General features: G+C 42.1%; 1 protein-coding gene across 2 annotated transcripts in view; it reads left to right on the top strand.

The window, feature by feature from the left end:
- Window positions 1–24,824, top strand: part of SLC2A4RG (SLC2A4 regulator) — a 351,419-nt gene that overhangs the window by 30,733 nt on the left and 295,862 nt on the right. For both annotated transcript variants that reach the window (XM_078651682.1, XM_078651681.1), the window contains exon 2: window positions 18,495–18,736. In XM_078651682.1, the coding sequence (XP_078507808.1) occupies window positions 18,495–18,736 (242 nt within the window). The remainder of the gene's footprint in view (window positions 1–18,494; window positions 18,737–24,824) is intronic.

The raw sequence follows: 24,824 nt of genomic DNA, 5'->3' as shown, positions 1-24,824 counted from the left end.
TGAAATAGCAAAGTGAACTGTTCAAAATGTTATAATTTTGTGGTGAAAACATATTTTTATAGGATCAAAATAAATTAGAACACTTTACTTAGTAATGTGTACATTTTAAATATTTTTGCTGAAACCCAATTTCCCAAATTTTTTATGGGCTAATATTAGTAAAATTACATGCTACTGGGGGATGTTTTGTGTCCATTTCAATGGAAAATATGCTATTTGTAAATGACCATGCACTACCACATCATGCTTTGGTAATATATTTATGAAAAGTGAGTTTTTAAACATGATTTGAGAATTATTACTTCTCCTGCCCAGATGCCAATGCTATTAGTGAACTAAGAGGCATGCCACAAATTATGTGTACCCTATATATGGGCTTGGTTCTTGTTATACATGGAGAAAACATTTAGTCTAGTAAATAAAGTTTTATTTTATCTTATACAGATTTGTTTGTGTTAAACAAGAGGGATTCTAAATTTATCAATGCTTGTGTAATTGTTTTTCTTAACTATACATGACAACTACTTACATTGAAACGTCATAGTTATGTCACATATGTATCCCATATTCTTTTATTTTAGTCTTATTTGTTTTTTTATTTTGATTTTTTTTCTTAAATATTTCATTTTTAGCTTTTTTTTAAAAGTTTAAATCTATGGCCTCATAGAAGTCTTTTACTTTGCATTTTATTTGCTTGGGATTTTATGTCTAGCTTTGATTCTTCATAGTTTTTACACTTTATTGGCACTTAAAGACCTTCATGCTCTCTGTATATCTTAGCTAGTGATCTTATACAGGTCTTAGAGTTATGATCAAATTTAGTTTTTCTGACTGTTTATCCTTGATATTTAAATAGTATTCTGATAGGTGTCACAATGTGCCTGGAAAGATGTGTATGAAAATATGAGCACGTACTTATTGGTAGTCTGTAATGTTTATATGTACCCGTGTGCCTATCAGTAATGTTAATATACAATGTATGATATATTTATGTATTATTCCAGTTTCTTTAAAGCTTGTTTTTTAAATATGGTTTTTAGAGTGCTTGTCTCCATTCATTTTTTGGGACTCGGTAGGGGAGATTATGAGAAATGGTATGCTAGAACAGCTGCATATATATATTCATATTATATATTTCAAAGTAGCAGTAGGCAAGCGGTTCGTGCACAAACATTCTCTCGAGTTAAGGGATTGTGTGGCAAAGAAAAGGAGCTTGTATTATTCTCTACCATCCACAAAGTATTACAAATGCCTCTGTAGGGCTCTAGGCTACACAAATAGGGATGCTATAGGTCAGCGGTGGTTCTTAACATTTTGACTTCTGTGGACCCCTACTGAATTGTTACTGGAATCTGGGTACCCCCTATTGAGTGATTGTTGGAAGCCGGGGAACCACGTTCTAAACAACGTTTTATGATTTGAACCTCAAAACAATACACACAGATAAAAAAATAACAAGTATTCACCGTTCAAATGCTCAAATATTGAAATGTTGTTCAATTTACAATCAAATATAGAACTTATTCAATTTTGATTCTTTATTTGTATATATTTTATTCATTTTAATATCAAATCAAAAAGTCCTTTATTCGGTTTTCATGATTTAGAAGAACCATAAAAGTACATTCAGATTACATAAAATTAATAGTTAAAATCTATCATTTAAAATTTCAAATGTTAAAACATTGGCGAACAAACCGGCGATTAAAGTGTTGGAGTGCAAAATCTAATATAAATAGACAATCTAGGGTTAAAAAAAAATAAAAGGTGGCCTCATTCTTATTTGATCTATACAGTTAATCGCCTACTCTAAATTGGGCCTGTGCCTTACACAAAACTTCAAGAATTGTACAGTACTTTTTGCAACACATAGTTCCTCCAAAAATTGCAAGACGAGATCAGCTGGACGACATCTACGAAGGCCCATAGTTTTTAAAATCGGAATCCGCCATCGCTTCCTAGGGTCTTTATAAAATTTACAAAATAGGACCAAGTGAATAGTTGTTTGAGTAGAAACGTCATCGCACGGACAAGGTGGTAATTGTTTTGACCAATCATTTACTTTTAGAAAGGTCAATAGGCGATGGAATATGTCCAACCTAAATTGTGTTAGGAGAAACCTTTCGTAGTCACTTAAATTAAATGTAAGATATGGCTGAATAGTCAGTGTAGTTTGGATGGTTAACATGTGTTGACCTGAGGATTTGGGTGCCTCGGTGGCCAACCGCAGTTGTTCCAAATGAATTAAACAAAGTTTTTTAAGGCCTTTTCTAGATAACTCCGAGATTGTTGTGGGGGCGTGGTAGTATCTAACAAGTCCCAGGTCGTTCAGAAATTTTTTAATGTAATTGAGCCCTCCGATCTTATGGCCATTTTCAAGAGGAAAACAATCCTGGATAAGTTCTTGGCTAAAAGTGGTTTTAGTGGATGGCCAAAGACGGTGCCATAAAAGGATTGGTTGTAACTTGACTATGTCCGTGACATACGACAAACCAAGTTCCAAGTGGCAACTATAAGTAGAGGAACTTCGTGGAACAGCAAGGAGAAATCTAAGAAAACTGTTCTCTACTTTTTGAAGTACACTCACCTTGCCATATCCCCACACCTCTGCGCCGTAGATTGCAACACTTATACGTTTTGCCTGGTAAATTTTGATCAGTTCAGTAGGTGGTCTTCTCCCTAGCCTTTGTGCAAAATTCACTAGTGCCGTTGCCCTCAAAAAAAGCAATTTCCTTGCCTAAATTGCTTGCCTCCACGAGCATTTATTATCCATTAAAATTCCTAGATAGGGGTACGTCTTTGTGGTCTCAAGTTTCTTGTTTTCAATAAAAATGTTCATGGTTTTCTTGTGTCTAGAGCCGATGGACATTACAAAGGTTTTTTTTATATTAATTCTAACATCTAAGTTGCCCATAAAGCTATGGTACCTCTTGAGAGCACGCTGGAGTCCTAGGGGGGTTTGGGCAAGGATCACGGCGTCGGCATAGAGTAGGGCGGGTATTGGACGTTTATCTATAAGGGTTAAGTCCTGTCACCCCTCCAACATTGCACGCTCCAAACCGTTTGTATAGAGCGTGAACAGAAAGGGTGCCAGGACACAGCCCTGCCTTACCCCTCTCTCCACCCCGAATTATGCCGTTAGTTCACCCGATAGCCCATATCTCACCCTGGCCATAGCTTTGGAATACAATTCTCATACGAAATTGACCAGGATGGTGTCTACCCCTATATCTAGTTATATGGCCCATAATTTAGAATGAGTCACGCAGTCAAAGGCTGCGGTTAGGTCGACATAGACCATGTACAGATTCCCACCCTTTGCGTTGACATATTTACCCATAAATAAGGTCAAATTAAGAGCTTGCTCTGTGGTGCCTAGTCATACTCTAAACCCGAATTGGAGGTCTGAAAGTTTGTTGTTATCTTCTGCCCACTGCTGAAGACGCTCAAGGATGATACGGCCTGCTACTTTGCCTAACGAATCTAGCAAGGATATTGGCTGGTAGCAGCATGGGCACTGACGATCCCCCTTTTTAAAAATCGGGACTAGAATTGAGTCCGACCAAGATTCTATAAGCCCCACAGCGCAAGAGGCTTCGAGGACTCTGGTCAGTATTGGGGTCCACAGTTCCAAGTTATGTTTGAATAAATCAACTGGGATCCCGTCGGGACCAGGCGCCTTTCCCACTTTACTCGCTAACAGAGCACGCTCAACTTCTAGATGGGTAATTTCAAGGAAACAGAATTTCTAAGATTTGGGCTTATCTTATCCTTATTATAGGCAACTTGATCCTGTGGCGACAAGCCAAATATCTTTGCAAAGTGATGAACCCATGTTGCCTCGTCAATGGCTATGTCTATTTTTGGAGTTATCCCTGGCTTCTGTAAGGAAGGGAGATTTGATGGTTTTCCAGAAGGCAATGTTATCCCTCGTGATACAACTTTTGTGTAGTTGTTCCCATAATTCGTTTTTTAATTCACTTTTTCTTGCTTTAATAGCCTGGTTTTACTCCCTTCTAAGATGGGCAACCTCTTGCTTGTCTCGTTCTGTCTTATAAAGGGCAACTTTTAAGTTTGAGTAGGCTTTTGTGCAAGTGTTATTGAACCATCCTTTGGTTTTTCCCTTTCTATCCTTTACGTTCCTGGACAGTGCTACTTTTACTGCACTAGTTATGACCAAGAAACTATCTAAAATCTCCGTATAGGGAGTAGCAAGTTCTAGGCACTTATTAAATGATCTTAATGAATTATTCACAACCTTTGTAGTAATCACGGCGGGATCTATTTTGTCCCACTTGAGGGAGTACCCATTTAAGCTATCCAGGATTAGTGTTCTTTGCCCGTGTAATCTCTCCAGATTTTGTTTGTCTGGCTTATGCGGGAAATATACTGTTATACTATTTGGATAATGGTCGCTAGTGGCATTTTGGTGAGTTCTAAAATCCAGAATGCGGAACGCGACATTTCTGGAAATAAAAATAAAATCTATAATACTATGTGCTCCCCTGCCATTAAAAGTATAGGTAAGTGAAACTGGAGGGACCACTAATTCATTGACAAACCTAACTCTAGGACGAATAGTATTTCATTTAAAGAGTCCCCTGTTGGAGTATGGAGAAAGTGAATTAGGGTGTTATTATTCTTGTCCTGAAGGCCGCAATTTAAGTTGTTATTATGCTTGCATAGGGTAAGGTTAAACTCGCCCCCCCCCCCCCCATATTATAAGGACATTTTTAGTATATTTATTTTTTAGTTGCTGCAATGAACTTGAAATGTCCTTTAGGGTTAATATTAATTCAGCCTGACGTAGATTGTTATAGAAACACCAATACGTAGATATCACGTTTATTGAGATCGAGGATTACTATTTGGTAGTTTGGTTCTAACTTGAATGGAATGATTTTCTTAAACTCCAAGAGATTTGAGATAAATATTATCAGGCCCCCCTTAGCTCTGCGAGAATTTGAAGGAATTGCTTGGGAGAAGTAAGTTTTATAGCCCTCAAGATGTATAACTGTTTTAGCCCATGTCTCTTGGAGGCAAAGAGCGTTAAAGTTTCCAACAAATCCAAGCCAGATGTCATTGACCATTTTAGAGTGCAAATCTGCGATGTTCCAAAAATCTATTTTAAATGCAAGTTGCCCAGTAGATTTTGAACACACGGGGCTTTGATTGACGGACCCTTCCCATGAGGACGTTATATTGGCCCCCTCTCCATTTAAGAAATCGCCCCCCTGTGATGCTAAACCTGTGTTCATTTGTACGGGCTGGTGTGTTAAACTATAAATATGAGATTCGCTAATGGGTTTCTCTACACACGAGAATCGACTAATGGTAGATGAACAATCGTTATGGTATTTGTGTTGGCGAGATAAAGCTACCAGCGGCCCTAAATAACTAGGATTAGAATTAGCCAGTCAGTCTATTCCTTCCAGGCCCAAAAGTGGGTTGAATCTATTAAAAGTTGGAATTTCGCAGAAGTGTGCTTGCATTGGTGGAATGTTTCTAATTGGATACCTGCTAGATTGGGAGTAGAAGAAGCCAAGCGGGAGTATGTTGATCCCGCCCGATGTCCACTCCCCCAAAGAATTTTGTTGACCAGCGTGGGAGATCTAAATGTAAGAACTATACAGTCTCCCGGTAGTGATTTCCCAGAATTTCCTACCCACTGAACCCTTCTCACCATCTTAAACTCATGAAACAGCTGATCGGTTAGACCAGTCCTCTGGCCAAGCCAGTGGAGTGATTTGTTTCTGAGCGATTCTCAGGATTCAACTTCTGAAAGGCCCTTTTTCGGGGCATTTGCCAGGACGATTACATATGGTGTTGCATCTGGTAAAAGTGGATCTGTTCCGGGATTATCCCAGGTTCGATCTATAGAGGTTGATGTTAGTTGGATAGTGGCAGTTCTGGGGAGGAGGTGGACAGGAAGAGTAACCTGTCACTTCCAGTGACCTTGTTGGGCCCCTGTCCCTCTCCATATCGTTATTCCTGTCACCAGTGAAACGATTATCTATTAGGTTGTGTGTTTTAACCTGGGGAGAAAGAACCCTTGCTGGATAATTTACAGTAGCTTTTAGAGATGAGACAGGCGTCACAGAGGGGTCCTTGTCTTTAGCTTTGAGGCAGCCCCTTTCCGGGATTCTTGACAGTCTAATTTGTGTGGTATTACCCTTGTTCCCTCCCCCTTGCTCGTTTAAAACGGATATAGGGTCAAGACCCTGAGTCTTGTTACTGGACAAAAAAATCTTTGATAAGAGTCAGTCTGGTCCTTATTTGGTCTAGGTTGACTCTGAGATAGAGGTCCAACCTTTCCACTAAAATAGTTAAATTATTTATGTCGCCACTAAGCGGATCATGTTTGCTGCGCGTCTCAATTATATTCTGGCAAGAACCCTTCCGCAGTCCAGCCCTTTTCTTTACTGGGTTGCGCTGTTTCTGAGTTATTTGAACGATGGCTTCTGCAGTGTTTTCCCCCCTCTTGGTGGTAATTTTACCTGCATCTACACTCTCTACTGGTGCGTGATTCTTATGTTTTTTTCTGGGGTGGTTGCGTTAGTGAATCAGAATCACTTATTGAGATCTCCTCTAAGCTGTGTTGAATACAGCCATTAATAACACTTTTTGGGACTGTGGGTTGTCTCGGTAGAACCCCATCGTCTAGTTGGTCTAGTTCAGTGGTAGACTTTGAGGTGCCTGCCTCGAGGGATTCTTCTACTGTTGAAATCTGCTTATTTAAAGCCACCATAGCCCCAGTGAGGAAGCTCAGTAGAGATTGTTGGGAATCTTCTGGAGTTTTTTTCCCTGCGCCACGATTGGGGCTAAACATTTTTCTTTTACCCAGAGCCAAAAAATAAACTACCTCGGTTTAAAGTTGTTGTAGTAAACCCACCCACCCTTGGGCTGACAACCAGATCCACAGACTGGCATATAATAAATATATATGATTGAGAAACACTCAGTCCCGGTTCAAAGTCAATATCGGGTGTATAGTTCCTAATACAACTGGGCTAATAACAGGAAGAATAAAAGGGTCTTACTGACTGTTCTTGGCCATATTGCAGTATTCTCGGGGACGAAACCAAGAGAGTGAGCCTAGCCCGGCCTCGATCGGTCCCGGACGGGCAAAGATGGGCCTGCCCTTGGCCCGGGCTTCGCCTGCGCGCGTCCCGCGCAACGGGGGCTCCCAGCTGATTTTAACTGCTGGCGCTGGTCCTCTCGCGGCTCTTCTCACGAGACTTCACTTCTGGGGGATGTAGTGCCCCGGCAGTCCGCAAGGATGGCGATGGATTGGCTGAGGCACAAAGTCAGAGAAACAGTAAGCGCGTCATTTTAATATTACATTTTGTAAAACAATCGAGGACCTGCAGAGGTCCTCGAACCACAGGTTAAAAACAACTGGTATAGTGGGCATCTCCGAAAGACCCGAAATAAAAAAAACCACGAACGAACAAATAGTTAATCGGGGTGATACAAAAAGTCATTTTTAAAGTAAATGGCCTTCGTCAGATCGGTATTGTCATCCTGTCAAATGACAATCATGAGAATTTTGAGGAAACTTCTTCACATTTGTTACATCAGAATCTGTTTCCTCAAGTTCGTTTTCACTTGTATCCATCCATTCCTATCCGAGATCTTTGCTCCCTTTTTTAAAGATGAGCATGACATCCCTCGTTCAGGGAATTTTGATCAGTTGATGCATTTTAGAATACTCTCATCACTACACAAACCAAATGTCATTACACATGGCATCATTGATGACATACAGCATCCTTGATGACAATATGTGACTACATTGATTACACCACTTAAGTTATCACCATTGATATGACTGTTTGAACCATACCTTGTTACACCCATTGATCTTCCTATGACATCGCATGGGAAGACATTAATTTTTAACCTCTTCCGTGCTCGTGACGGAACCACGCCATCATGAGACCCGGGCGGCGTGAGCTCATGACTGCTACGGATGCTCCGCCCACACGGCACTGATTCCCCGCCTGTGCGGATGAATTGATGAGCGGGCGTGGTCATGACGGAGCCACGCCATCATGAGCACATGCCACCCGTGTCTCATGGCGGCGCGGTTCCGTCACGAGCACGGATGCGCCACGCTCAGCCCCCAGCGCCGAGGCGCAATTTGTGCCGCGGCAAAGGGGTTAAGGATGATGAAAAGCAATTTATAAAACATGTTTTTGTTGCTATGCCAACTGTTTTTATTGCCAATGTAGGTTGGCATTTTTGTTTAAAACAATATTTGAACAGATAGAATAAAGATTTAAACAATGTATGGTGTCGGATTGTAGAGGACATACTCTTGTGAAATGGAATTTTCTTCTCTATTCATTAAAGTCAGTTGTTTCTTATTTTGATATTTTTTTTCTTGTAATTTATATGCTCCGGATTAAAAAATGTATATATATTAGCTCTTTTGTAGGTTAAATCTGTGGTCTCGTAAAAGTATTTTAAACATTTTATTTTTGCTTTTTATTTGCTTTTTGTTTTGATTCTTCATAGCTTGTATTCCTTATTGTGGCACATAAAGACACTCAAGATGTCTGTATAGCTAGTGCTTTTATGCAGGTCGTAGTGTTATGGTCAAATGTTGTTTATTTGACTGTATGTCATGGTATTTAATTAGCATTTAAATGGGTGTCGTGTGCCAGGACGTCTGTGTGTGCATATGTAAATATTAGTGTGTGTATATGTTAGCAATCTGTAATGCTTGTGTACCCGAGTGGCTATAAGTAACATTTACAATTTATGATTTATTTACTCCATATTCATGTTTTGCTTTACGACTTTATTCTTTATTTTCGCCTTGTAGCGTATTTTTTTATGCTTGAACGCTTTAAAAACAATTGACTGAGTAGCAATGTACAAATGTGTATTTCAGAGTATGGTTTGCAATGTGTCTCCATGCAGAATTTATTTTGTCACAGAGACTGATAGTTGTATTGCTAATAGTGTACCTGAATGTGCCTCTAACTTTGTTGCTGTATTCTCTGAATTTGAGCATGTGGATTTGCATACATACCTGTTTCTATGTCTGCCTCTGAGTTGGGCTCTCTACCTATGTTATAAATAGTCTAGAGCAGAATTATTTTGCAAATGGTGTTTGTAAGTGTGGCTCTGAATATGATAATTTTCTGCTTTGTGTATTTAAATAATGGCGTTCTATGAATTTGTGTTCGTATGTTTTTCTGAGCATGTCTAAGCTCACATGAATCTGAGACAATGGTGCTCTGCAGATGTTATTTATAAATACGTTTTAAGCTGACGTCTGATGTATATGTTGATTTGTGTTATGTCATCACCTATTACATCAGTTGATGCTGTGTGAAGTCATAGGCACTCAAAGGGATCGTGCAAGTTATTGTTCAAGAAGTCATGTCAATGATATCATAAGTCATGTACTCAAGCTGGACCCATGACATCAGTGAATGTGTGCCATGACATTTGCAATGCAAAAGGAATGCGATTGTTATGATTTCTACCGAGAACCTCAGCTGGCACCTTTCAAGGCCGCATGAACAATAACTCCTTTTTAACTTTTTATTTTTTAACCCCATCGACGCTGATGACGGCTCCCGGCCGTCATGAGTCACGGTGGGCGTTTGTTGATGACGGCCGGGAGCCGTCATGACTACGCCCGCGATTGAAATGCTCAGCACTGTGGCGGAATTCACGCCACAGTGATGAGGTTAAAGACGACTTCAAAATGAGTATTAACACGCAATTTGTTTTCAATGGGGATAGTATATGTTTAAAAATCGGCCATTTTTTTACCTGATTATTAATAACTATACCTTTTTTCCTTCTAGCAATTTCAAAAAAAATTCTACTGTACCTGCTTGCTAGTTGAAAAAAGAGACCTATTATTAACTCAAAGTTAATATTTTGCTCTGACCGTGTATCTTGGCGAGTGTTTGACATCTTGGATCTCTGTTGGACCCACTGCCCCATTTACCCTTAGTCTCCATTAGAGTCCTCAATTCTCTGTGATGGCTCCGGAGTGTGTACCTGAATGAGTGGTGCTGTATAGTTCTTGGTTGTTTGTTGGACAACCAATGGCTGACAGTGCTATTTCTTCCTTCACATAGATAAGTTTGCAGGCAGTAGCCCTGAGTGTGTGTATGACTGAGCGCCAGTGTTCATGTTGTTGGTCATGTGCCAGAAGCAACCTGTTCTCACTGTACTTTCCCTCCTTCGTTGCCCTCAAATCCTGGATTGCTTCAATCCCTCACTGTACTTTTGCTCCAGTTGGAATGCTAGCTCAAATCCCTGATAGTGGCCTTGACTGCTGATGTGGTTTAGCGCACAAACCTGGACCTGCATTGGACTTGCTCCACTGCACTATTTGTGCTTCTGTTTGAGCGTTCCCACAAACCCCTGATTGTGGCCAGAGAGCGAACTTAGATATGCCTTGTATGCTGTTGCTTTTTTCGAATCCCTGATTGTGGCTCACTTGGCTTCCAACCAATGGCATTGTTTTTTAGGGCGAGCCTAGCGTAGCGCGCATGCGCTGCTCTAGGCGATGACCTTTTTGTAATCGGTCTGCACTTTTCTGACACTCGTACGTGTGGCGGCATCCACCTAGCGGGAGCGAGCAGCGGCGCGCAGGGCGCCATGTGGTCTGTATCACGTTTCAATTAGAGTGGTGGCTTTCATTTTCCCGGGTGCGCGTACATGTTTTGTTTGCAATGGCTTGGCACGTAGGTAGCATGCCACAAATTCAACTCAGCTCGCGCCATGTGGTCTGTATCATATTTCAATAAGCGTGGTGGCTTTCATTTACGCGGGCGCGCGTTCATGTTTTTTTTTTTTTTTTTTTTTGCAATGGCTTGGCACGTAGGCAGCATGCCACAAATTCAACACGCTCCACAGTTCTCAAGCCATCAGCCACAACCAACTAACACACGAAAAAAGCCCACCAGCACTGCAAAAATCAATCGACTCCATTGCTAGACCACACGCAATTTTCTGCTATTTTTACACAGCCCCAGCTAGCACAGGGATAACATGCCAAACCCCGACCACTGTTCCCCATCCAACGGTCGGCCGCCCCCGGACGTCACACCACATCCTCTTTCCAGGGCATCATGCCCCCATTTAACTCCGCTCCTTTCAATACACCAAAAAACAGGTTACTTTGCCGGCTCAGCATTCCCTGCACAAACGATACCGTCCTCTCAATCCGAACATCAGTATGTCTCCACATTCCAAGCATCTTCACATGTGAAGAGCGCTCCGCACATTCAACTAGGTTCTCCGAGGCTGACTGTAAGTCTGTTGGTCTTCAATAGTAGAGCTATCTATATATGTTTTTTCTTCTTTTTTTTATGCATATTTGCATGTTTTTTTCAGTGTCCTTCCTCCTGTGTATTCATTTGCTGCATTGTTAAACACTAAAAAGGTCCCAAAGGCGAGATCTATTGCCTATGCCAATGCATGTTTTTTTTAGTGGTTTTTTTTTATAGCAACTATACCAAAGTGTAAGCCCTTTAAATTCAGCCTGGCACCTTTTGTAAACGCAAATATCTTAAACCAGTGGACAAATTTACACCAAATCAAATAATTCTGGTTTTAAGAATAAACTTCTACACTCATTACAGGTTTGGTGTAAATTCTGCTTTTCGGCAAACTTCCCTACAAGAGCTACCTCTGATCCTTATTTTTTGTTCTGTAGACGGATAATCATGGAATTTGCCAGTATGAAACATAGCTGCCAGAGTTCATTGATTGTCAAGACAATTTCTTAGGATCCGGAGGAACTGTTGCTGTAAAGATGAATATTTTAAGCATGCTTATAAACTCATGGAGAGACTAATTGAAAGAGGCTACCCTAAAAAACTTGATAAACATGCCTTAAAACGAGCTTGGTGGGTGCCAAGAGAATCCTTATTGGAAAAGAGGGTCAAACCTGAGCTCACCAGAACAGTGTGTGTGACAACGTTCTGTCCCAATGCACATCAATTGAAGAAAATGATTACCACTAATTGGCATTTACTCAAAAATCTACACAGCGATTTTACAGCACCACCATTGTTTGTATTCAGGAAGGACATGAGCGTGGCCAACCATTTGGTACGGGCAGCTCTACCAAGTGGACAAACAGCTAACCTTAGGAACATGCTAGGTTTTCCACCAGTAGAAGGACACCATAAGTGCGGCACTTGCACCTGCTGCGATCAAACAATGGAAGGATCCACTTTTACCTTCGAAGGAACCCATTGGAAGCAAGATAGTTTTGCAAATTGCAAAACAAGAAACGTAGTTTATGGAATTATGTGCCCTTGTCTAAAGCTGTATATTGGCAAGACCTCTCAGGAAGTCAGTCCGAGGATTACCCAGCATAAATCACGGGTAAGAAGGACGGTTGCGAATGCACCATTGGTCAATCACTGGATGTCAAAAAAATATACTGAGTCCGATTTGAAATGGACGATACTATCCAAAATTGAGATCGACAGACGAGGGAGTGACCTTGAAACTAGACTGAACCAAAGAGAAGCGTTGTTAATTATGAAATTTAACACCGCGATTAACAGTCTTAATGAAGTTTCGGAAATTTTCAAGATCTAGGAGTATTTGCACCTGCCTACCCGCACCCTAGATCAGAACTATTTCCATAATCAACCATCCAAGTTGTGGGAAACCTATTGGCTCGTGTTTGAATCGACCATCTTGCGTTTTTTGTCGCAAATGTCCCTCGCTCTCTAGAATGGCAGAATTAATTTCATCCTAGTAAGCTTTCACGGATCAAGCCCGCTTCGAACAAGCACATCGCTCAATCATTTCAGCGAAACTACATCCCCCAGGATAACTAGTGTTAGTCACATCTAAGCACACCTCTATTTTCCAAGATTCATCGAACTACCTGAAAACCCAAGGTGAGAAATAGATTGTTGTACAATTTTGGGCCACTGGAATAGTATTTACAAGTACAAGGACGCACTTTATTTTCCAGAAGGAATTTAGCTCCGGCCGCTCACGTGACTTCCAGGAAGTCAGTGAGACTCTGGTTAAGCATTCACTGCTGCGATTGTTCTCAGAGTCATGGTATGAGCCCTCGCCGCCACGGGAAAGAATTCAGCGACTTGGCGTACACCGCTTGGTAAGGAACCACAGCTACACCACACTTTTTGTTGGGAACCTGGAAAGAGTCTGCAAGACTCGTAAGACTGTATAGCGTTTGCAGCTCCACCGCTCGTGCCAACGGTGTCGGCCTGTTCTCTCCCCATGAAGACAATCAGATAGCCGCTTTTGCATTTTTGCGTAGTGCACACGAATTACCATAGTTTTCGAGCTACTTAGATTTTCACCTTTATTCCTCGCTGGCATTGCCCCAAGAGAGCGCCTTCACGGATTGACTCGGCGCTCTCCCACAATCTGGAAACATCTGGGCACCACTTGGTAAGTGAGACGCCACGCCAAGCAGCCCGCCATTAGTTATATGTTCGAATCAAATAGAGGCTGATTTTAGTTTCATCTCTTTGTCTAAACAGGGAGCTTGGATGCTTCAACATTAATTGTGTCAACCAACACGGGGGTAAGCTTATCTGTTTGTTTCTTCATAGACTGTTACTAACCGCCTGCCAGTTTGAGTTGAGTTGAATATGATTTTAGCAGGATCCGGTTTGATTTTTGGTCTGTATGGTTTTTAGATACTGAGACTTCTCAACCACATATGGAAGCCATCTCCCAGAACACTTAAGGTAGGGGTTATTGAAATTGGTGTGGCGCTGACTCTGCCGTTAGGGTAACAGTTACCTTTAAATGGGGTCTTTGTTTTGTTTTTCTAGTGTCTGTTTGGTCCTGAGGAGAACCCCACCAATTTGAGGGTTCGAAACGCGTCGACCTGGTCCCAGGTCACACCGACTGTGTATTCGTGGGTTGTCGTAAAAGAAACGCATTCAGCTTTATTCACAGCTAAAAAAGACAAAATATTTGTGAAATTTTCATGATAATCTGTTTTATTCTTCTTGTGTTGATATTTCATTGTGTACATTGGGACCACTGTGTAGTATCTTTGTTTGAAGTTTGAGAGAGGTGTGTATATGGTGTGGGCTAAATGTGGTCAATTGTAAATGTTGTGTATATTTTGTATATATTTGTATAGTCAAGTTGCAGTTTGTCATGTAAGGATACTATGCACAAAGATTATAGTTTTTGCAAAAATATATCAAAACGAAAAATTTGAATAAACCATTAGTTGGCGCAAATGATTAAGTGGACGTTTATGTTTTGTTCATAAGGGTCATTGGTAGACTTTGTTTCAGTCTGTCTCAGTCCTGGCACACGTTTTGTTCTATAAATTAAGACACAAGCATTGGCAAAGCCCATATGTCTCTTAGCCAGACCCTCCAGGATATCGCGATTTCGCGATTTGCCGCGAAATCGGCACTTTAGTAAAAATGCCGCGATTTTTACAAAAGTCCCCGCGAAATTGGCACTTTTGTTGAAATCGCGGCATTTTTACAAAAGCCGCTATATCCTGGGGGCCCACTTACATTATTTATTGGGGCGGGCGGGAAGGACACAAAAGAATAACTTTCCGGGCTTAATGGGGCATTAGCAGCTCACTGTGAAGGGCTTTGAAGTGCCCCTCCCGCGCCTGGCTCCCCGCTGGAGACCCTCCCGGTGACTGGGGCGAGGCCCCGCCCTCTCCCCTGGAGCCGAGGGTCAATATGGGAAAGAAAGGCCCTGATGGGCGATCAGGGCGAATACTAACTGTGCCCCCCCCCCGGCGCAGTACAGCCATGTCACCGGCGCGCACACAGTCACGCTAGACCCAGCGAACCTAAAGGCTGCTTGGGTGCCAGTACAGGCTTTAACTGATAAAAACCTATAAAAAAAAGGTTTACACTAGGTACAGTAGCGTCTTGCTAAAAACATAGATTTTGAAAGCACTGTAAAGATTTAAACAGTCTATTTGTACATTTTACGACAGCCTATTTACTCCGGGTGCACTTTATACTTCTTGTAATATTGGTTGGAAGGGTGTTGTCTCTGTTTTGAGCCTATGTGGGAAGAGTTGTGATGTGCGGGAAGTGAGCCGATAATAGTGATCACACTCCTCACGCCAGCAAATGTAAAGAAGACAAACTCCCAAAAGGCCCCATCTCCTTTTACTCCTGCAGTGCCTATAAGGATATACTCACTCCCTCTAGCGTTTAGACGGATATTTATTTATGCAATTTTATATAGCGCGGACTTTACCCAAAGGTGTCAGTGCTTTACAAAAGGAAATAGGGGACATGGCTGCGACAAGTTACATCATAGGAGTCAGTATAACCAAGATTATCGAGACCTTCATTACGAGTGCCCTGGGTGAGCAGGCACCATATTGCGCATGTTTTTACATCCAATTTCACGGGTTTTGGTGTTTCACAAGAGAGATAAACAAAACCTAATACAGGTTTAGTAGTAGTCAAAATCGGTGCATGCTTTCTACACCAAACTCTGCATGTCCCGATATTTTTCAGCACTCCTCCCTTTTTACATTTTGACAGGTTTGATTTACCACAATGTATTATGAGAACAGTCTGAAGGTATATATCGCCGTCAGAAAGCACTGGCTGCGATAAACAGCACACCACTTGTAATTGCAGTGCCTATGCAAACTAATGATTGTGCAGAGACTGTCATTTCATGAAGCACTGAGAAAAAAGGCCAGTGTACTGAGGCCGAACCACTCCCCCCTCTTTCATGTTGTTAAATAACAAAAAAAAAGTAAGATATTTGTGTTTGTTGTAGGAAAAATGGCCACATAAAATGCCGCTAAATTGCCGCTAAATTTCCATATTTGTGCCGCTAAATTTCCATTTTTGTGCCGCTAAATTTGCTAATTCATGCCGCTATATCCTGGGGGGTCTGTAGCTATGTTATAGAGCAGTGTGTCTTTTGTGCAGCATGGCTAAAATTCTAGAGTAAAAACGTTCTATACATTTTTTTTTTAAAAGCACTATGACGCGGGATGGGTAAAAAAACGTTATGACGTGGGACAAGGCAAAATGGACAACGGGGATGGTGGTCGTTAAGTGGCAATATGGGCAATAGGTGGTGGTGATGCAAGGGAAGAAGCAACCTGGAGGGTGGGGTAAGAGGTAAGAATAAAAATGGAGAACAGAGGGTAGAAGGTAAGAAATAGGCTGCACGGACCACAGGAGGGTGGAGGTAGGAAGGAAGAAGTTAAACTGCTGGGGGTGGTTGCGGTTTGAGGGAAGAAGCAACACTATGTTGCAGGGCAGAAGCAACATGTAGCAACATGTTGGTAAGAGGGGGGCAAAAAGAAAAAATAGTACCTCGGTCACAGCGGAGCAGCGGAAGGACCCCAGTCATGATGCAGAATTCTATGTGTTCCATGCTTCAGTGGGAAGAAGAGGAAGTGTAGCCGGCATGCACTTCCAAGTAGGAGCAAGAATATAAGAGTGACAAGGTAGCCAACGAATTGTAAACAATGAGCATGCTCCAAGCCCATGTTGTATAAAGTATCTCTTGCAAGCAAGAGATCATGAAGTGCATATCCTGTTGCAGTGGAGATGTAAAAATGGTGCAGCCACATTGCTGTCCACACATCCTAGGAAAAAACAATCTTCTAGCCCTAAAGGGGCAGGGAGAGCATCCCCTGACCCCATGACTTAGGTGGATGAGAGGGGCAAAAAAACTGCCCTGATTAAAAAATTTTTTTTAAAAGACATTGTTTTACTTGCGGTATTCGTGGACCCCAGGGTAGGTTCATGATCCCCAGCACATCAAATGTTCTGCAGGCTATCTCAAAGTCTGTAGGCAGCAGGTGATGGCCAACGGCAAAGAGTTGAGTGCAGGACCCGGCTGCACCACTGCAAAACAAACCAGACCGTAAAATTCTGTGCTTATGACCTCACAATATTTATACCAATAAGTAACAGCGCATAAAAGTTTGACCAAATTAAATAGCAATGCATACTCAAATCAATAAATAATACTAGATAGCTCTTTCATAGTGATATGATTATTTAGGACGCGTGTAATTTTATCAGTCACATCAAACTAAAGGTCATCGGTGTTGAATTTTGTGTTTTGACTCATGATTTGCGGACCTAGCAACTATGGGTTTTTAGGCTTAACTTGTAACTAAAACTGCACTTTAACTGTGCTTTTGTAGTCCATTTTTTTGTGGGCGGGGGTGTTTAAGCATAAAGTAAGGTGGTCTGACCAATGCTAACCATAACTTCGCTTTAACATTTGGTTATCTCAGTGAACAAAATATATATATTTTTTTAACGAACGCTCGGACCCTTAACTTTTTAGGTCTGGGTTGACAGCAGAGCTATCTCCTGGCCTCACGCGATCAGCAAACACGGGGTTCCAGAAATACTGGGGAAAAGGGCTTTGGTTCTGGTCACATGTTGGTTCGCAAGAGCGCAGCTTTGATTCGGCGGAAGTGGTGTACTGCCACGAAAGAGTGCTGTAGCACTCTGGTCCCCAAAGGGTTATGCTCACGCTTATGATAGCCGACTTATCAAACATAATAACGTGCCAACTTAAAAGCGGAGTCCCTCCTTCCTCCATTAAACATCTAGGGTTATATATTTTGCTAGTTTGTTCAAGAATAACGTATATATGAAATTTTGTGCAAATTTTGGCAATTTCTTTTTCATGTGCTGCTAATTCCGACAAGTGTGCACTGCAGCTGTGTTACTCAGATTTCCTCCTCACAACACCCCCTCCTTAATCTGTGGAAGGTGGCTCACCCACAGCAGCACTGCAGGTGATCATTCTTGGTTAATGAGCGAAAGCACTAGCTGTGACTGCCCCTTCTTTGAACTCTCCTACTGGTCGTGTGACCCTACTGGCCTGCCGCCCAACGTCTGTGACCAATTAGTGGTAACACCATGCGGCACTGGACAAGTGTGTGCACACCTGTAGATCCCATTATTACTTTCAGGCTCACTCCCATTCATTTTACTTCTGATCCACTCTGCCAGTGACATCACGTGTACTCCTTGTCTCACCTACTGGCAAGTTTAAATGTATTCTATTTTGTGGTTGTAGCGTTATATATACTGTAATATGTTTGTGCTCCCTTCCTTTGTCCAGGTACTCTTAGCTACAACGCTGAGCAACTAGGTATGCCTTGCCTGCTGCTCCTCCTTTCCCCAACCGCCGAATGGTATTACCACTGCATGTTTGTACTACAGTTATTGTGACCTGTGGTGAGTTGTAAGAGGCGTTCCTTAGGCCAGTCAGGCAGTGGTTTTGGTCTAATTGCGGTACAGTGTATGATGATGAGAGTTCCTCTTGGCTTGCAGATCTCTACATCCCATATGACCATTCTGCTGCTGTTTGTCATCAGGCTTGCAAAACACTACATGTCCCACCATACTTTTTCCGCAAGGCCTTGTGAAGATTAAGTTGCAGATCGCTTCCTCACCTCAGGAATGTCATGTACTTCTAGGAGCTAGATGCAACATTAATCCTCACTCCTACCATGATTCTTCTCCTAGACTCTCCCTCATTGTGACGGTGAAGCATGTGCGGAAGATCGTATCCCATGCCATGGCCGACAAACGCAGCTCGCGGATGCACACCTGCTGAATGGTTGGAAGAAGGAAGAACCATGCTTGGTGAACGGGCACCACAGTTTGCTGCTGGGACCTGTGGAGGTGGAGACTCTTCAGCATGTTGCCATTACCCATCCAGAGAGGGCCCTTCTTCATTCTGCACACATACCCGTCCCCATTCAGAGGTAAGTGTTGGTAAATCGCTGCCTGTCAATAGTGGCAATGGTATATTTGTTACAGTACAAAGTCTAATGCAACTACGCTATGAGTTTGCATTGTTATTTCTAAAGTTTACATTGTTTTATGGGTTGTTTTGCAGCACTGTCCTTTATGTATTGATTATTTTAAAAATGTACTGTTTGCTTTTCTCCCACTACACCACCGTGTGCATCAGGCAGAATGGCTGGTATTATTTTGCTAACTACACTGCTCTAAGCCACATAGTTTGAGACTTTGCCACCTCATTATTACATCCCAATCATGTTATCCCCCGCCGCAACTGTACTAGGGTAACCAACTACCATGGGTGCAAATTCAGGACGATCAATGTAAAAATTCAGGACAAAGGGTCAAAATTCAGGACAAAAATTCAGGACAGAAGGTCAAAATTCAGGACAAAAATTTGGGACAAAACATAAGTTTTACAGACATAGCAGAGGAGGTGGCACAATAATATATAAGTAAGTAAATAGACATCCAAAATAAATACAAGTCAAAATAAGTTTATATAAGGTTGAGACAATCGTGCACTTCACAGTGTTTCAGTATGTGCGCAGCTTTGCAAAGCAACATCGGGCCCTTTCGGCAATCAATTTTTGTGCTAGTAACACTAAACATTAAATAGTATTTCTTTTGTATGTTGAAATGTGTCTTTTAAATGTGCAGTGAAAAACGCTGTTAGTTATGTTATTTTTATTTTCTCCAGCATGGCGCCAAGAAAAAAGCAGAATGCTTTGTCCTAGACAGTCCCATGCAGGAGAAGGCACACCACATGCTGTCACTACAATTGGGCCCACTGTCATTCTACAAGTGCTCAGAATGACAATGGGCCACTCCACATTCTGCACAAGGGAGGTCCGGGAGAGGCTGCTGCAAGGCAGCCTCTTCAGTTTAACAGATAAGTGCGAGAGGCCCCGAAATCTTATAAACTCACGGGGCCTCTCGCATGGGAAACAGAATTCCTAACTGAAATTTCCCATTTCGATTTTATTACAATGTCTGTAAGGTGTCAGTAATTTGAGATCCCCAAATTACGGACGCCTTGTGAACATCATACTAAAATGACGGACGGTCCGTGAAATTAACTGACGGTTGGTCACCCTAAACTGTACTCTTTAGACACAACCCAAAGAAGTCATGGTCTCATTGTCTCCGCTTTTGCCGAATCAGCTGCAGATCGATATAGTTTTTGTAGCCTACATAGTACCCCTCCTTAATAATTTACTGTAAGCGTTCCACACCTAGATGGACACTACTTGGCACTTTTTTAAAAACTTATTTTTTGTTTTTTTTAAACAGAAGAGTGTTACAACAGTAGTCAGTATTTCAATCTCATTACAAGTAAATTCAACTATATTCTTGAAAAATGCACTTGTTTTCTAAGGATTTGATATGATTGGTCTTGCATATCCTTCCTTGCTGTATCGACAGACAGATTATCTCACTAGTTTGCACTTAAACTAGATCATTCGAAAGATCCCTCCAAGCTGAAAGGCCACGCGACACTGAGCAGATGAAAGACACTGCAGAGTCCTTCAGCACCCACAGATCTGGATGTAATGCTCTATGAGGGTCCATAACCAGTTCTAACCAGCCTCTATACGTATAATGCAGGACTGAACAAAGAATTAGTCTATCCTGAACCTGCCGGCCCAATCCAATATGACTTGTTTCTGAAAAAATCATGAAGGCCTACCTAATACAAGACTGTATTTACTCTGGACAATGAGTATACAGAACCTTTAAGGGAGCTCACTTTTCGAAAGTGATCAGGACTTGGAAATGGGAGCAATGTGCTATACAAATGCACCTAATATAACCTGAATCTTGACGTGAAGGGGAGACCACTGGCTGTGCCATCTACAGGCTATTAATGAACCCTCTTGGTTTGCCTACGTCTTGGCATACACACCTATGTCACGCCATTCGTGAGCCCAGTGCCTTCGAAGTAAAAACCCTATTCAAAGATTCTGTGTACACATATAGTCCATGTACTCGTCTTTTACTTTTTTTGCTGATAATAAGCACTGCTCTAGGGGATCTGTACAGGCAATGTCTACAGACCAGTCTTATTATTATACCTCTGTACAGTCTGATAAAATGGTCTGGGTAGGTCACTTTAAGAGGTATTCTTTGTGCCCAGGAATGTGTGGTGCCCAATTGCGCTGTTCCATTTCCAAAGCGTTGTCCTATTTCTGCCACACTGAATTGGGTGGGATCTGAAACTCCTTGGCCATTAGTGGGCCAATGAGCAGAATCTCATGTGCCGCAACAGTCAAATAAAATGTGATTTTTCAGGGTCTATTGTCTCTTTAAGAAGGGTGTACTGAGACATTGAGTAATCGGCTAGGCATTCAGGCTAAATAAACAAAGTGTGTGTTAACCCCTTCAGCGCTAATGACAAGGGTAACTCGTCATGGACTTTCCATTGATTTCAATGGAAAGTCAATGGACCTCGCACACACCCCTTAGCAGCCAAGTGGTTAAGGAAGGACACCAGAATTTGTATAATTTAGTAGGATTGGGGGCTTTTGACAGCTTAACATACTTTGACTTACCAACGTAAGAGAGAATTACTTAAATCACAACCTGTATCAATATGTGCACTGTGTAAGAATCTGTCTCACATCAGCCACCTGTAAACTTAGTTCCAGACTACAAGCTTGATGCCAGTTCTTTTACTTTCAAATTCTAGTGCAGGAGACGACATGGATCCCATTTAGGGCTTGTAGGAAGGTCAAACTGTTTAGCCAGTATGCATGCTAGATCTCACTGCAGGCTAGGTGTGACCCTTACATTGGTAAGGAGCACCCTTGGAGGAGTTTGAATAGGGAGACAGCTTTCAAATGATTTCAATGAGTGAAACTTAAGCAAAGCCCCCAGTAAGTAGTGCAATAACTGCTTCTCATCTCTCACTCTACCAGATTATCATGCACTGGTTGACGCAGAACAGGTGTTCACCAAAAGGAGTGGCTGTGTACGGTTAGAATGATGGGGTTTCCAAAGAGCAAAAGGTGGACCAGGGGTAGTTGGGCAGTGTGAGGTCTGGGACGCTGGTAGAAGGCAGGATACGTGGGGTCCAGACAGTAAGAAAGTGTGTTGGTGTTAGAGGGTGGGATGAGCAGATCAGCCTGAGATGTGGAGTGGGAAGCCAGATAAATTAGAGGAGAGAGCAGAAGGTGAGGTCCGCAATGAGAACATGTTTTGTGGAGGATTAGTAGACTGGGGAATGTGCAGGGCACCATAAATGAGAGGGAAATCTATGAACATAACCCGATTTTGCAGGAAAGGTGACAGTTTCGGGGGTATGTAGAGGAACGCAGTGCAAATAGTCAGGGTAAATGAGATGACTGTGCATTGAGATGGCGCACAGGAGAACGAGAAGGCATGAAGTAGGAGTACTAGTAGATGCAAACCTAAAAAGAAACAAAACTGAAAAGGTAAAAACACTTCATTTTCATAATTCATTCGACATGAGATTCGTCAATGCAAAACCCTGTACTTGGGATAAATGTGCACTCAATTATTTACTCCCTATTAATGTGACATGTAATGAAGACAGTCCAATGCAAAGATACATTAGCTAAATATTGATCTGTAGCTGACTCTATGTAAATTGGCCTGTAAGTTATATGCAGATGTAGTGTAAATGCCATCACATGTTTAAAAAAAATAAACATTCAGTACGAGCAGCAGACAGGTCGGTGTCATGACGAAGAGATCCAGTATCTATGCATATTGTCCAATCAATTCATCTGAGAATAGAATCTAAGGAAGCTTGCTTTGCGACCGAGGGAAAAATGTGTGCTTGGCTGCTTTTATTGCCCTTTAGGTCCTGGCTAGCTAGCCTGCTCAGTCAAAGACTGTAGCGGAATGAGAATGTTTCTACTTACTCTTTGGATAAGATTCAGTTCTATTAGTGACTAATAGGAGTAGATCACACTTTCAACAATATTTACTACTGTCAGCCCCCTTGGCCAGCAAAAGAACCACGTTACCTAGAAAACATTGAACCGTGTGATCTTATCCAGCCACTTAGTTCATTGCAACATTAGTCCAATCACTAGCATATCCACACATTTTTCTCTGCCCAGACGCAATAAGCAATCTTAACCATCTTTTATGTCTTCTTCAACTCCGAGCCCGATGACCAAATGAATTAGTTAGGCCAATCAGTCAAACGCCTCATCAAAAATAACAATAATATGGATCGTAAGAAAAAACATGAATTTAAAGAAGTCCTATGTCACAGACCTCAAACAATCTTTCCTTTGACAACTAGAAACATTGACATTCTGTTTCAAGACGAGCAACATGTTTATAACAAAATGTTTCAAACCTGGAGTCTCCCGACCAAAACACAGTCATGAAAATAACTTTCGAACTGTATCCTAAAATATTTCTGTAGACACAGCATCACTCTAGTTAAATGCACCCCATTTTATTTCCGCATTCATTTAACATTTATAGATCTCGACCATGACACAGAAGGCACTGTTTGTAGACTATACCACTTAGGTCCTGATGAATCGCGAGTCAATGTACCACAGCGAGAAACATGTCGACCACTTCCTACACTTCTTAGTCTAGTCTAGAGCGAGGAACCATTACATTCCAACAAACCCAGACTAGCTCCACTTTTTAATTGTAACGAGGGACCACCCGAATAAAGTAGTCTCAGGTACCCATCGCTACATTTTAATTCACAATTCAGTCTACATCCCTCCTGGCCCCATACCCACACTTCACCCATAGGCAGTTGGATTTAAAAGATCTCCGCCAAAGAGCCCCTCTAGGAGGTGTGCCCGTTGGGAATTGCACCGCCTACCCAACGAGGAGCACTGCCTATGATGAAGCATGACACCTGCAAGGGTGTGTGAGGCACCTATATCCAACACAATGGATACCCAGTGGTAGGCTTACACACGCTAGCCACCACCCCTCCACCCCTCCACTTTCCCGTGACCAGCACGCCACACAACCTCCTTTCCCCCAGGAACAGCCCTGTCCATCTTCTTTTGATCAATACAGAAGGCATACACACAGTTTACAATAAACAAGAGCTCATGAAGACCGGAACACTGGAATACAATGACCCCTTAAGTGCTCCCGTCTGCCAACGGCCGTCGCGAGCAATACCTCCGTAGTGCTGCGCACGTCCGTTGGCTGGCGCGGCCCCGCCCACTCATTAAAACCACGGCGGAATTCGCGCCGCCATTAAGCGGATAAACTAGACGGGGGGATAGTAATGTGAGGAGTCTAGAAACATAGGAATAATTAATCTCTCTGCAGATGACCATCCTCGTTTGTTGTATGACCCATTAAACTAGTGCGCGGGGGTCACAGGAGTAATTTGATTTTTTCTTAAATTCAGCAGCTGCATTGAAGCCTGCTGCCAGATTTGACAAATGACAGCATTGTATATCTTTAAAGTAGGCACCACATGCAGATAAGGTGATGCACAACTGTACGCTTGTGAACTTGGCCCTCCTAAATATCATATTGCATCTTCCAGGGTAAAGATTGTCTCACTGAGTCCACTGCTAGTGTGTCTGATTTCCTTCATACTTCAAAGCATCGTCACTTTTGCTGATAAGGCCTTACTAGTTTAATCCTTGTTCCTAGGCCATCTCTACAGCATTTCCAGAAATGTGCTCAAATCCCAAAGCTGGGTGTTACACCTAGGTCTAGGCATCCAGATGGCAGTCAACAAATGGCACACCAATATGTTAGTCTCACTCTGTGTCCCTGCCAGTGGCTAATGCATAGATGATGAGAGCAACCTTTATGTTCTTCATTTTATTAATCATACCAGTTTGACAGCTGTGACCAAATTCAAATCTATAGTATATTTCACAGAACAGGAGGTCAACCGTGCTCTACCAAACAACTGCTCCATCCTTTATGAGTAGGTTACTTACCTCGAGCCACAACTGCTTGATACAGCGAGCAGCCATTCCAGAAAGTCTCAAAATTTGTCAGTATCTACAAAATCTTCCAGGCAGCTGAGTGAAGGAGAGTCTATATCACCAATTGGTAACATTAACCTAGCGG

The sequence above is a fragment of the Lissotriton helveticus genome, chromosome 7 (genome assembly GCF_964261635.1).
Source record: "Lissotriton helveticus chromosome 7, aLisHel1.1, whole genome shotgun sequence".
Taxonomy (NCBI): Eukaryota; Metazoa; Chordata; class Amphibia; order Caudata; family Salamandridae; genus Lissotriton; species Lissotriton helveticus.
This window is presented reverse-complemented; position numbering and strand designations above follow the sequence as displayed.